This window comes from Clupea harengus, chromosome 4, assembly GCF_900700415.2.
Source record: "Clupea harengus chromosome 4, Ch_v2.0.2, whole genome shotgun sequence".
In the NCBI taxonomy this organism is placed as follows: Eukaryota; Metazoa; Chordata; class Actinopteri; order Clupeiformes; family Clupeidae; genus Clupea; species Clupea harengus.
This window is the reverse complement of record NC_045155.1, coordinates 10,969,193-10,984,293: the sequence shown is the minus strand read 5'-3', so window position 1 is coordinate 10,984,293 and position 15,101 is coordinate 10,969,193. Positions and strand designations below refer to the sequence as shown.

The following is a 15,101-nucleotide window of genomic DNA, read 5'->3' as shown; positions in this document are numbered from 1 at the left end:
GCCGACATCAAACTTCAAAGAATCATGGGCCCGTCCCCAATCAGTGTGCCCTTATTTCTAATCTTTTTAGCATATGGCTCCAGGGGCTGCCATAGACTCCCTAGTCAGAAAAATAATAAGAAAAGGTAGAGACACAATGCGTGTGCTTCACTACTTGGCCACCAAATATGTGTCCTTATCTGACGTCAGAAATTATCAGTGTCATTTTCAAAACGGATGCATGCCACTTCTAAGTAGCTTTATAACTAAGTGCAAATAGGGAATTATGTCTGAGGACATTGGTAGGTTGGAGCTATACATTACCATGTTTTAAGATTCTGTTCTATAATGTGAAGTCAAGAAAGAAAGTGTGCAGCATCCCATAAAGACATGAGAGAGAGAGACAGAGAGAGAGAGAGAGAGAGAGAGTGGGAGAGAGAGAGAGAGAGAGAGAGAGAGAGATAAGTTGGGTACAGTTTCAGTTTGTAGTAGGTTTCTCAGTTTCACAGGTTTGTGACAAATCAGCCATATGCTGACAAAGGTATTCTCCAAAAGATGGGTACAGCCCTTAAACAAAGACAACATCCTTCTGATTTCAGCATACAAACTAAAGCAAATGTGGACATTGGAAATTCAAAGTTAAAGAGCATATTTTCCTTGATAGGCAGATTACATTGTGTGTCCTTTAATGGTCATCAGACCACTGAGACCATTTCAACAGACTTGAATATTCTTCACAAGTAAACATGTTGCCATTACCTTACCAGGTTGCTATCTATCCCATATCATTGTCATATCACGTTCAATAGAATTGGTGATGAATAAGGTTCTTTATTAAAAACAAAACGAAAAGAACAAAATTCTGAATTATACTATGCCATCCATTGTTTTAATAGGAGTAATGCCAACCACACCCATAGTTGTCAGACTGTCCTGTGTTCTATGGCCCTCTTCTGGTCACATGCTGAAATAACACCCAATTTTATGAATTTCATTACATTTTAGAAAACTACAGATGTGATATTCCCTGGACAGACTTCAAATGGTTGGGTGTTTATATCCTGTACAGCAGTATACTTTGTACTTCCTGTAAGGACTGTAATGCTAATGCTAAACAATATGAATTTAAGGTGAGCTGAGTTTCACTCGACCTTGGCCTTTCGTTTTAACACAACACATCAGACACCAATGCAAGAAACATTTCCCACGCCTCAATACATATGAACATGAAAGGGGAATTTGAGTTCTAAATGGGAATTTATTTCACAACGTTTTATACCAATTAGCTATCAAAGACAAAATTCATTGCTCAAAATATCTACACAGCAAACCGTTTTAAAACAGAAGCAGTTTGTACTAATGACTAAAATTTTAATTTCATATGTATTATTATTATCATTATTATTATTATTATTATTATATAGTTATTATACACCTTTATTCAGGGCAGCATCGCGGTCTGGATGAGCCTCATATTAAATTTATATAGTCACTGCAGAAAAAGGTGCCATGTCTCTGCTTCAGTGAGAGTCTGGCTTTGAGGGAAGACTCTAGTAGGGTGTGAGCCATCTCAACATGTAGTCCCTGTAAAACCACATTAATCTAGATTATTTCAACTATATTTCTCCTCCGTGTCATGAAATACATTTTTATGTGTTAAGATAAACCTGAATGGGCATGAACTTCACTTTGGAAAACGTATAACTCACCTGTTGAATTTCTGTTTTTTTCTCTTCTGAAACTCAGTCTCATCCACTGTCCAAACGGCTCCTTTCCCTCCCTCAACACGCACAAAGCACTTGTGCAAGCTCAGGTTGTGACGGACTGCATTCTATTGAAGCAGTGTGCATAATTATTTCAAAATAATAACTTCAAAATACCAAATCACAGAGTCATATTAATACCTCAATTCCTCATTATTAATGAATTAATTATTTAATTATTTATTAATAAATAACCCATCATTAATGTGAGTTTAAATCACATTTGGAGTCACTGAGTGTCAGTTATACCTTCCATGCTGTATTGTTGTGTCTAAAGTAGATGAACATTTGCATGAACCAGTTGTAGATTTCATTGAGAGTCCGCTGCTGGTCTGGGGCCTCCAGTATTGACTGGAAAAACACACGAAACCCATTAGATGAATCATATTAACACCTTCCTGAACGAAACACGTAAAAAAAGTAAATGACAATGCTTTATCACCATTGTAATAGATACTAACCCATCGTATTAGGCAAGCGTAGGTGTATGGAGGTCTAATATTGGTATATTTGTAAACATCAAAGCTGGCAGTCATATCTGAAAAAAATGCACAGTTGTCAGTGGATTAACAAGTGCAGCATGCATGGCTCTCTTCAAGCCATAAAATGAGTGATCACACACTGTCGGCGTGTTACGGAAACACCAGGTGGACATCAGATCCATCCCTGTGTTTGGTCATTTATCTGGGCAGGGCAGTGGGTGGTACCTGGCAGCAGGTGTGGGAGGGGAGCTTGCCATAATTTTGGAAGCCCCCGCTCCACTGGTTCCTCGCTGGCAAACTCTGAGGCACCATATGCTCCCTCTGATCGGGCCTCTCTCTCTGCCAGGCTAGCAGGCAGGCAGGAGCTGGCTTTCTGCACGGGCTTTCATAAAACAGGTCATTCACTCAGTCGTGTCATGCAAACAAAAAGGCTTTTACGCATGTTTAGTATTTGACTGTGAGGGGTACCTGCTTGGTTACATTAAAACTTTATTCTGTCTGCAATGCTAAAATGCTTGACATTTTTAAAGGAGTAATGCAAATACTGATTCATAGATGCTCATCTACAAGAATGAGCACAACAACATTTGGAAAGAACTACATGATAGCCACAGATGACATGTCTGTATGTAAGTCTGTTGTTGTGGTGTACATTAGACAAGCTGATCAAGATACTCACTGAGGTTGTTGATCTCTGGTCAGATAGGTTGAGGTGACACTCAATGGCTTGGAGTTTCTTTTTCTCCAGTACCAGCTGTGAACGCAGGTCACACACATACATTCAAATCAGTCACAGCACCAACGCTTTTACCCAACAGTAACATCTGTACAACCACAGCAACCACACGGACAGCCCTACTTTTAGGACCTTGTTCTTGTCCTGGTCTGAGATTCTCCAACACAGTGAAATGCGTTGACTCATGACTTCTATATGATAATACAGGCCAGGGGCCACACTCTGAAACATAACCTGGTTCTCCATGCGTTGCACCAGATCTCGCTGTATTTTCCACTGCGCACTGCCGTTGACATCGAAAGTGTGGTCACTGATAAGGTGCCTGGCAAATTTAAGTGAGAATGGCACAGTTCTGCTGGTGGCAACTTATTGACATATTAAACGTTTCACCTCTATGCAATTCTCGACAATACATCTGCAACTGTTTGCTTTATTGTTACTTTATGGGCAGCCCGGCATAACCGTGTGACTTACTTTTGGAAATCTGCATAGTCCTCAAATCTTGCTTCACATCCTGGCCATCGACAGAGTCCGTTAACGTAAAGTGGGCTTTGGTTTTCTGAAGACTGAGAAGGCCTGTGCAAGAGAGGATTTGTCTTTACAAGAGTTAAGAAGGAGAACTTCATCAGTGTCTGCCTGCTGTTGCATACAAACAGGATGTTCCCCATTTAAGCGCATCTCTCACAAATACAATTATGTTATCACGGAACCATAAGACCTAGTTTGACCCAAAATCAGAATCAGATTTTGACTCTGAAAAATGATTTCCTTACTCATGATGTGTGTGCCCCCTAGATCTCCTGTGCTGGCTGAGTTTCCAGGACTGGGCTGTTTCAGCGGTGCATTTAGACGGATGTCCCACTGACGCTGTGAGGTAACGTCTGATCACGTGAAAGCCTTCATCTGAAAAGGGGTTTGACCATCTTGGCTGATCTGAAAAAGTGAAGTTTGTTATTAATAATGCTTTATAATAAATAGATAACATATGGGTGCAGGTATTGACTAAAAGCCCCTTACATATGTTCAAGTGTTGTAGCAAAAAACTCAAAATCAATGGCTATAAGCCGTAAAGGGAATATGTGTGGGATGAAGAGTTTTGGAGAAAAAAAAGGGGAAAGAGTGTTAAGCCTGAGAAGCAAAAAAAAATTATCAAAATGTGATGTGATCATGGAGAAGTCTGGGAGAACTGGGTGCATTAAAACCATGTCCAGGTTGAGTAGTTACTATAATGCATATTAAAACAAACTTAAACCACCTTCTGAGGCTTGCAAAATAATAAAAGTAATAATGATAATAATCGTATCTGGCACATACCTTGTTGCAGAGGATGAGGAGGTCGTCTGAGGACTGAAGGTCTACTCTGAATGATTCTGGGGGTCATGGATGTCAGCTGCACAAACTGTTTGCCCACCTCCTCACTGGAGCACTGTTAAAAACAATAACATGTGCCATCAACTGGTCAAACCCTCATACCTATATACAGTACATCTATCAGAAAGATAAACCACACAATCACTGCTACAACCTGCTGCACACCCAGCTGGCCTTGCAGTGGCCATTGCTTACTAGGGTTGGGTACCGAGAACCGGTACCAATATGGAACCGGTTCCAATACAACCGGTACCTACCCGGACCGAAATGCAACGCAGATTTCGGTGCTTCATTTCGGTGCCTGAGCCAATTGAACACGGTCGCTAGGCAGATTCCGCGGGGCACATGTAAAACTGCCCCAGCTCCCAATGTAAACTTTGTCCTGTGTCGCTCACGCTCATTGGTGTTTTCATAGCAACAGTCTTATGACAGTGAAGAGCATGCAGCATTTCACAGAGCAAGCACAAACAGAACTAGCCATCAACCTTTTAACAGAGAAAATACCGAAAGGTAAACGGTCAAAAGTGTGGCTGTATTTCGCACCAAAATATTCAAACATCGCGACGTGCAGCAAATGCAACAAAACAATTGCGTGAAAAGAGTGGAGAGAAGGCAAAGAGTCAACGGCAGATCAGCAACCGAAGACTGAAAAATAAACGGAGATGACAGCTATACTTAACCTACGGTAGTCTCTTAAAGGGGCAGTACACATTTTCTCGTACTCAGTGTGTTCAAGTAACAAGATTAACTATAAACAAGATAGAAAAGATAGGTATAAACAAATCATAAAATGGTGAAATTTCATGAAATAAATGCAAACAAAATAATACATTTTTGACTCCAAAGGCAAATATGCTCATATTTTTGCAAAAGAAGTTTGAAGCTGTTTTTTGTATTTATTTATATTTATTTAAGTATACTATAAACTGTTGTTTACAGTTAATATAATGTTCATAGTTTGAAGTTAAAAAGTTTGAAGCCAAGTGTTTTGTATGTATTTATATTTATAATATACTTTAAACAGTTAATATATTGTTCAATTTGAAGAAAAAAAATTGAATTGAACAAAAGAATTGCTGAAGTATTGAAGCTGTAGTGTGTGTGTGTGTTTTGTATTTATTTGTATTTATTTAAGTATAGTCTAAACTTTTGTTAACAGTTCATATATTATTTAAGTTTTAAGTTAAAAGGTGTTTTGTATTTATTTATATATATAATCTACTTTAAACAGTTCATATATTTGGCAATAAAGCCTTTCTTAAATGTCGTCAATCGTAAACATTTTTTTATTTTTTATAAAAGTATCGGTTCCGGCAGCGTTTAGGCACCGGTATCGTTTTAAAAGTATCGGTTATGTACCGGTATCGGATAAAAACCAAACGATACCCATCCCTATTGCTTACAGTGGCAATTGCTTACACCTGAGAGGGTGTGAACATGTTCTGTTTATCTTTCATTTTCTGTTGATACTTTTTTCTGCACTGCTCTTAAGTGTTAAGTCATAAATGCTAACTCAAGTTAAGTTTATGTTTAAAGTTTTTAAGGTAAACCACACAGTCACAAAGTATTAAATGAAGGGGAAAACCTCTGATAGGCTTAGGTCACCAACTATGTCCGCTACCATCGGTTAAAATATATTAATGGCATGGTTTAAAAAGTTCGGGAAAACTGTGATTGAAATAGTTCGGGAAAATCCAGCCAGCCAGATATGTAGACTTTACACTGACATCAGGTGAAATATGGATTGTTATTAATACTTTATTTTTAAAAAGAGATTTTACAGCGCTTTGTGCTCGGCAATAAGAAAAATCAACAGGGAGTAGTACAACCGTTTTTACAAGAGCACCAGAGGTGTAAAGTAACGAATTACATTTACTCACGTTACTGTAATTGAGTAGTTTTTTTGTGTACTTTGTAATTTTTAAGTAGTTTTTGAAATCAGTAATTTTACTTTTACTTAAGTAGATTTTGACTGAAGTATTGTACTTCGCTACATTGGAAATTACATCCGTTACTGAGTAAAAAAAAAAAAAACATAGTTCAAGGCAGGAAACCGAAAGGCGTGAATCCCGCACGACAATTCTCACTGCAGTGGTGGATGCTGCATAGAGTGGATGATGGAGTCGATGCAAGCTGCCGGTGCCGAGTCACGAAAGATAGAGATGGAGGAAGATGATAGTGAGGACTACCAACAAGCTGCGGGCGACCAACAAGCTGAAGCACCGAACTTTCCGGCAGTTGAAATTAAAGAAGATGAAGAAAACTCGTGGCCACATCTCAGCAAGCAGTTTGCCTTCCAATGTTAGAGGCAACAGCTATAATGCTGTGTAGGCTGTGCCTGCCCCACAAGACAGAACTTTCAGCTTATAAAAATGGATCTTCAAATCTGCGCAAGCATGTGTTGGTAAGTACAGTATTTGTCCTTTTCCATTAGTAGTTCATACAGCGTTTTTGTTGTTTCATTAGCTTTGCTCCATTAAGCAAAATATGCGTTTCATGGCACTAATTTTGGCTAGCACTTGCAACTGCCCTGAGTATGCTAACGTCGACGATAGGCTAGCTATACACTCGTGTACACCCCTCGTATCCATCCTTGTGTTTACAGCCGTCATCCAATAGACTAATAATAATTCCATCCCTGTCTTCCATTCGTTTCAGGTCATAGCATTATTTTGTTCAGTCTCTCATATTGTGTTAAAAACTGCAGATCAGTCATCAGCAATGAAATACACATAAACTGATATTAGGCTAATCATTTGGCTGCCTCCCATGTCCTGAAACAGGAACGATGTGAATGCGCACACCATCGTTGTCAGACAGTTGGACAAGTCAGTGTCAATGTGTATGTCGTTATCTGGAATTTATCACGATTAGTCAGATATTGATAACGACAAGTGGTGGCTTTGCAACGTGCGCGTCTTTCATGTTTATGCGCAGGGGTCTCGGTTAGCAAGAATTGAGGATTATGAATTGTGATGCATGTAGAAATAGAAAATACCGTAAATCCTCAAATAAAGACCGGGATGCAATTAGAGGCCGGGCTTCAGATAGTAGCCGGGTGCGTGGTCCATACGGACAAATAAAGGCCGGGCCCCGAATACAAGCCGGGGGTAAAAAAAAGGTACCGGTAGCATTTTGTAAAAAATCACGGAAGTATGGAATATTTGTTATGGCTTTTTAATAAACACTAAACACGACACAATGTAAAAATGGCACGGGCTTTATGCCCTGGTACAAGTTATCACGAAGAGACTGTGCAACCGTCACACATCTGTATAAACTCAGTCCCAACACAGAACAACAACATGCAGTAAGGAACATTGTTAAGGAACATCGTTGAGCGCTTAGTGCATCAGAGGAAAGTATGCGCCCGCCGCACGGCATTATGGGGCGATGTTCTTCAGGCTAATAGAACTTTAACGTTCCAGGTGTTGTGTAGCAACCCATTACTTACTGACTTCAAATTACAATGACTTTCCGCTACGTTAAATGACCGGACTTCTTGCTGAATGATATGAAAGATGTGAATTAGAATTGCCAATGACAGCGGTCATTAACTTTTCGCAGTGGTGAATATCAAGAAATGACAGACATGCTAACGTTGGGGTGCCCCATTCAAATCAACGGAACTTTTTTGAACATTCTGAAGAGCCGTAAGAAATAAAGGCCTGCCCCTAATACAAGCCTGCCCCAAATACAGGCCGGTGCGCTGTGCAGCCTAAGTAAATAAAAGCCCCGGCCACTATTTGAGGATTTACGGTAATGTATATATCAAAATTCTGTATATATACTGTAGGTCTGTCATCTAGAGTAGCTATTTATAGCTATTTCTGTGTTATGATGCACTCTTGATGGCAGCTCAATACTTAATTGTCAGAAATGTTGTTTGTCATTCTACAGGTCTGGTCTATGGCAGACAACACCTTGACCGGATGGTAGAGGCTGGAACAAGTTGGACAACATTCATCAGATGAAGATGATTTATTTTCCTCAATGAAGTCCAGAAGGTCAGCAGGTATAGGGGAGTTAAAAGGGTACCTAGCCTGTGTCTCAGTCAATATGGATCTGTTGAACTCCTTTCAGAATATCAAAAAACTGTCCCTGTAACTCAATACTGGCCTACCTGCCTCGGCCGCCTGCGAGCAACTCATTGCTGTTCGCTGCAAAGCAAGCCCGGATGAACTCTACTCACCTTGAAAATCAGCTGCTGCTCAAACTCAACAAGAAGTTTGTAGACTAATGCTCAAAAGGTGGACAAGTAAAGTAACCAAAGTTTAAATATACAGTGGGGCAGCGGCATTTTAGCTGTCATGTGGTTCATGTCTTGACATGTCCTCCCAAAAGTTCTTAAATGTTGTTTTGACATGTTTAATGTTTAATGTTTGAGATGTTTAATGTTTAAAGATTCTCCTTTAATTAAAAATAACTAGTTTTTGTATTGAATTTATGACCCCTTGTCTTTTTTTGCAATATATAGGAGCGGCCCCCATCAAGTTGTTGAAAGTAACTAAGTAACTTGTACTTAAAGTACATTTTAAATGAACTACTTTTTACTTTTACTTGAGTAGATTTTTAGATGGGTAATTGTACTTGTACTTAAGTAATATTTCATCAAAGTAATTGTACTTTTACTTGAGTACAACATTTCAGTACTTTTTACACCTCTGAAGAGCACTACACAGGATCAGGATGGTCAGAGTTGGAGCGTGTTGATATCTCAAAAGCGCTAGGAGGAGAAGCAGCCCAAAAAAATTTGGGGAATAAGAACAAATAAAAAGAATAAAAAGAAAACTTAAGAAGATCAATAGTGTGCTTGAGCATCACACCAATAACCCTAATGGAAAATAATTCAAGAAACAATATTAGGTACCAATTATTATTATTATTATTATTATTATAGTAGGCCTCAAGCAAATTAACTAATTAGACAGATGAAATATCACTGCGGGATCCGCAAACAGGGATAGAAGAACCCATAGGAACAAACGTATATAGAAAAAAAGGAGGGGTCCAAGTACCGATCCCTAGGGTACACCAGTGGAGGGTTGGTGAGATTTTGACACTTGTCCCTACCATGACTAACTGAATGAACGTCCACTGAGGTACAGGATATCATAAACTTGCTTGAAGACAATCTTTCCAAGAATCGTTGACAAAAAAAGAAGATAAGGAGATTCTTGAAAGTAGAAAAAAGTTTTCTGCTGTCTGTGGTATTGTCAACCTTTTATTTGTAGAATGCCTTTTTAGTCGCTGTGACTGTAGAAGTTACATTAAGTGGAGTTTTACTTTAACTTAAGTTGTGTTTTAAGTTAACTGAAGAGTTTTACATTAAGGTACATTTTGAGTTAAGTTTTAAGTTTCACTTTAAAGTTAGGGTATGTTGCATTACATTTGTTCATAGTTACCTGCTGTAGTAGTAAAGATGTCTGAGCTGACCTGATCAAAGGGCTTGACAGTCTTAACATGAGCGGTGCAGAAATCTGTGGGTGGATGAATATGATAATTAGCAAATTCCAATTCCATTTCCATTGTGTCACTCCTGTGTGTTCTATGCATTTTTATTCATCGTTCCATCTGTTGTTTTCATGGTTAGAATCAACAAAATTCAACACAAAGCCTGGAATTCTTGTAGAATAAAATCAATTTTGTAACCCAAGCATTTCCATTTAAAAAAAAAAAACTGCCTTGCTATGTCTTATGTATCACTGGAGGCATTGGAGGCCAATCAAAATGAAAACACATCATTAAAAAGCATCTCAGTTCATGTATAGACGTAACATGGCCTCTCAATCCTTGATGATAAAACTTCTACCAGTAGCTAGAAACACACCACCCGTCCCACCAATGGCATACTGCAAACAGTGATGTGGTACCTGCACTGATGTGGCCAGGCCTGTTGGCTGAAGTGAGTGTCTTTGTCTGTGCACTGGCACAGAACATGGCGCGTCTCTGGGCTCATCCTGACACACGAGCGGCAATTCGCCAGAGTTCAAACTCCCACGCCGAGACCTCATACTCACTTTCTGGTGTCTTTGCTGCAACATTACAAATACACACAAAGGGATTTCTGAGTAATATTTCACCACATGATGTCAACTATGTCTACTATCTTAATATGAATGACTATCTGTATTTAAGACAACGTGTTTTTACTTTTGAATTCGTTTTCTACATTCAAGAGTACAAATATTCTTCGAGCAAGTTCCTTGAATGACTTCAATTCAACTTCCTCACCCACTAAAGTGAAACAAATACGTGTCTGTGTTTCAATAACAGTGTAAAATAACATCTCAAAAACTCTGGAGGTGTCTGAAACAGTGGTATGCACATTCATATGTTAAGTGAAAATGCTTAAATAGTAGGATGATTCCCTTGTGTGAAAGAAAACACAAGACTAAAACAGTCACATTCCATATCCCTTTCTGGCTCTGTGATTGTGAGAGTTAGAAAGTTGAAGTGATATTTCTTGGCTATGCACAGGTGCGTGTGGTTGCGGGGGTAGTACTGTTGCACTGTTGCACTGTAAAACCACCAGCTCCATGTTTTTTTTTTCAAAAACCATGCCACCTCTGCTTTGTTAGTTTATCTCCAACGTGCATGATTTGTGTCAGCATGTCTAACAAATGGACAAGCAGATATTACCCTCTAAATACAAATCTGGGCTTATCGTCACCCTGTATCGCATTTGGCATTTGCAACAAAAGGAAGAACACAAAAGCATCCAAAACAGAAACAGGACAAATGTATTTAGTCAGAGGAGAAAGTGCAACGCGTTTTTTGTGGTTGACACGGGCCTTTTTCATTCACAGATAAAAGATCTTAACAGAGAAATATAGAGCAAATAACTTGATAATATCAAGCCAGCTATCACGGTAACTTTTGTTAACAACAATAATGATCATCTTACATTATACATGCTTGCAGCGCTAAGTACAGCAGAATAGCATGTAATAGTTTCATCGTTCTAGACTGATCTAATGCTTAAAAACACTTCAAACAATACACATATGATACCATGCACATTTGCAAAAGAAAATAATTTTACTTAATTTAACATTCACAGTATTTTATACTTTATGTAACTTTGATTATTCAACCTTAGTCAACCTTACTGAATCCTGGATATTGTTATTTTAGCTGATTACAGTTTTATTTTTAGTATTTTAGTTTTTGAACCTGAGGAGCAAACATCCTTCTGAATAAACTGAAATACCTATATCCTTATCTGTTGCTTTCAGTTTGAACAATGGAAAATTACGCAGAACATCTCTAGACATTTCCTTTTGATTTGAATGAACCGGGCTATAGAATGACTTTTGCGGAATATCATTCAGATATACTGTAGCAACTATTTGTCAAATTTTAAATAATCACTATGGCCTAAAGGTCCTTTCCCTTGTCTACAGTGCAAGTAAAAATGACAGGAATACCTTTCTATTTAAATTAATAAAGACATATTAACACACATTAAAATACTAATGTGGCAGAAATGTGAGTTTGTAGAAGAATAATTACATAAATAAATACATAATGATAAAGGCATTGCCTCTACAAATAAGGATACCTACAGACATAACACCCCTTTCACTATTATTGAACTAAGTTTGACTCGCCATTCAAATGTTTCACATTTCCATTCTTCCTCTACAGAAAGTTTTCTCATATCAAGCCATAGGTCTCTATATTACAAAACTTATTTGGACTCTGAGTCATATAAAGAAAAAGGAGTTACTCACTGCAAGATGTAATTTGGAATCTACTAATGAAAATATATTAGAATGCAGATAAAAACAAATCAAAACAATAACAATTGCATGAAGATGAAAAGCTGACAAATGTTGAAAAAATATTGCACTGCATCCGGGATAGAATTTCTGTCGTATATCAACCCACACCTCTCAACATAACACCAACAGGAACATCACTTGGCATAAACAAGAGTAATCACTGTATAATAATCAAGTAATGACCACAAGCTGTTCAAGTCACTTTAAATCATGGATTATTCTGGCCCTTAAGAAGTAAATAACTACACAAACTCATCTTGATCAACTTGATTCGAGCAAAGAGATCAGTCCGAAACAAAGACAGCATTTAATCTTCAAGCTGAGAAGAGCAATCAGTGGGCCGCACATACCTTTGCGTACTTCCTCTACCCACACAGTCACTGAGGTGCCTGCTGAAAAGAAGGTGTTCAACTCTTCGCTGGAGTACGGAAAATATTATCTTTAAGAGGCAATCGGCTATATGCTGAGAAAACTATACAGTTCTGACAGTAGTGTCACATCTACCTGTTGTGCAGAGTAGGAGTAGGTGGGCATGTTTATGACGTATTGTTGCACGCAAGTCTGTAGCCTGTACATACTGTCTCTAAAGGAAGTGGGTTTGCATGGAATGCAATCAAATTGCTTGGAAGTGAAAGGTTAAAAGCCCCCACAATACAATTGTATTATGTACTTAATGAGACACAGCCCTTGCCTGCATGCATATATGACAACCATAATAGTAACTATAGTATTCAGTGCAGATGTAATAACACATGCCTTTTCTATTCGGTGCAGTTCACAATTTGCATGTACAAGTTTCAAGTTTCTTGATTAAATTATTCACAAGACTATATGTTACATCTGACACAAATGTGTCCATTGCAAATGATTGTATGATTTGCATTGCGATCAAAATATTGTAAGAACTTTTTCAAGAAAATGCAAACACACAGATTTTATGGTAACTTTATACTTGAAAATGGATAACTAATGATTTCTTTGTATGTATTATGGAGTTACATCATGAAATGTCACTCACCATAGGTGCCTTCCTCTGGCCTGATTTACATATGAGAAGATTCGCATCGAAAATGAGGTGTATTTATACTGACAGGACAGGAAAAAATTGTTTTTCTATCAAAGTGATCTCAGTGACCGCAAACGGTTCCCCCACGCAAACACATCTAGGATAAACCATTTTGCGTAACTGCACAAATTAATGTTGTGAACATGCATGGATGGGAATAATTCTGTCTATCTCTTTGTCAAGTGCTTTAATAAAGTTTCAGTTATTTATATTATCCAAAATTATCTCTCTCTCTTTTACATACACACATATAAAGATATTTTGGACATACAAATCCAGGCAGATGGCACCAGAATAGTCATATAAACAGTAGTCCTTACTGTAATGTTTTCTTCAGTTTTCAGTTCGACTTGACCCATGCGATGGACATTTGCCCCAACCTACACACAGGCTGATGACATCTGCAAGGTCAAATGATCAAAGAGACAAAAGTACCTCATCACATAGTATTTGAATAGTGGTCTGACTCATAATTTCTTAACGTTGATGCTCTCTTTAAGAAACCTCTGACTAACCAAACCAAAACAGCTGACCAGACATTTCACTTGCAGTGAAAGTAGAGTTACAGTCAAAGTACAATCTGCTGAATCTGAACATCTAACATGCTCTCAACAAGTTATCCTTGACTACTGGATTTAAACATCAATGTATGACCAAGAGTGCTTTAGAGACGGTCACAGTTAATTCAGATTTAATTGAATTAAAAGGTTTCATTTATCTCTACTTTATTGGTCCCTTTCCTGTTATATCAATATTAAGATCAGAGTTGATAACAGCTATAACGAGAACATCTTATCTGAATGATCTAAGGTGTTATAATTCAAATGAAGAGACTTCTGTGGAATCTGATACGAGTGTGACGGATGTTAATAGAGAAAACAGTAGGCCGGTGAATGAAAGTTGGCACACTGTGGGCTCATCGTAACCCTGAAACCACTGTTTTGTCGTCGTAATTTATCAATATTTGCATTTCTCACATGAAATGGGACAAACGGAAAAAATGTACGAAGACGCTAGTGAGAAAACACTAACCGTATAGGAGCTGTAAACATACACCTGAACGCAACATTTCACAGCTATGTGATCAGTCAAAACCAACATGTTTTAGCGTTGTCTCTTAAACAAGTAGGATTATTTTGGGTCAGTTGCCCTCATGTTTTTGTCAATCATAGAGTTTAATGGGTCCATTACAGTTTACCTAGAAGAGGTCTCTGAACGGTGTGTTAAGCACCTGAAATGTGTTTATGCAGGGCTTGTTTTTTCATTGATTTGACATCTGGTTTAAGTATACATTTAACTACATGCTCTGAAAAATATACATTAATTTGCCATTCTGTTTTTGATCTCGGTATAGGAGAAGGGACCTTGAAATAGGATGGTAAATATTTGAACTCTACACCGGAGAAACCCAGATGGTGATTGTGAATGGTTATCCATCACTGGATCACCATAGGGATGCGTCCTTTTGCCACTGTAATATATCTCATGCATGTGGCAAGCATATAAATAGGAAAATAAGTCATAAGTAAATTATGACACAATAATGTTGTTGTATACTTTCATCTAAGGCAGAACGGGACATTGCGCTATGGTCACATAAGAAATCTAAAGCTAATTTAAAAATGAGCAGGCATGTGGAGGTTATCCACAGGTTGATGTAGAACTAGAATAAAAGCCGTGAAAAACTGTTTTTTTTGGCTCCTTGCGGTGGCAAAAGTGTGACGTTTTTTGCATTGATGGACCCAAACTGAAATATCCCTCCATCTCTTGCATCAGACATAGTTACTGTGTTTTGAGGGATTTTAGTTTCCTTATTTCCAGTCTTTTATTGTGTATCATGTATTTAATAATATTAGCATTTTGTTCTGAAACACTTACTGTCATATTTTATTGACTCAACTTTTAACCTGTCATCTA

At 38.0% G+C, this 15,101-nt stretch overlaps 1 protein-coding gene across 4 annotated transcripts; it reads right to left on the bottom strand.

Annotated features, from left to right (window-relative positions):
* Positions 1 to 790: 790 nt before the first annotated feature.
* On the bottom strand, positions 791 to 13,160 carry foxp3b (forkhead box P3b). 4 transcript variants are annotated; one of them, XM_031566201.1, is made up of 14 exons: positions 13,137 to 13,160; positions 12,469 to 12,510; positions 10,205 to 10,366; positions 9,737 to 9,811; positions 4,275 to 4,386; positions 3,734 to 3,893; positions 3,435 to 3,536; positions 3,195 to 3,282; positions 2,904 to 2,978; positions 2,450 to 2,606; positions 2,204 to 2,280; positions 1,992 to 2,093; positions 1,689 to 1,810; positions 791 to 1,563 (listed from the first exon to the last, which is right to left on the bottom strand). In XM_031566201.1, exons 3-14 carry the CDS (start codon positions 10,343 to 10,345, stop codon positions 1,530 to 1,532), a joined length of 1,245 nt encoding a protein of 414 aa, XP_031422061.1. In that variant the 5' UTR covers positions 10,346 to 10,366; positions 12,469 to 12,510; positions 13,137 to 13,160; the 3' UTR covers positions 791 to 1,529. The 4 variants fall into 4 exon arrangements, with proteins under 4 accessions (XP_031422061.1, XP_031422059.1, XP_031422060.1 ...); XM_031566199.1 differs by having other exon boundaries at positions 10,205 to 12,510; positions 13,137 to 13,158; XM_031566200.1 differs by lacking the exon at positions 13,137 to 13,160 and having other exon boundaries at positions 12,469 to 12,718.
* Positions 13,161 to 15,101: the final 1,941 nt, after the last annotated feature.

What these genes read in the sequence shown, in the direction of transcription:
- foxp3b (XM_031566199.1), bottom strand. Translation starts at nt 10,375, where the DNA reads ATGTTGCAGCAAAGACACCAGAAAGTGAGTATGAGGTCTCGGCGTGGG. An exon ending in TCCTCATCCTCTGCAACAAG is followed by an intron (nt 3,894 to 4,274) that starts GTATGTGCCAGA and finishes TCACTTTTTCAG; the next exon opens with ATCAGCCAAGATGGTCAAAC. An exon ending in AGGGGGCACACACATCATGA is followed by an intron (nt 3,537 to 3,733) that starts GTAAGGAAATCA and finishes TCTCTTGCACAG; the next exon opens with GCCTTCTCAGTCTTCAGAAA.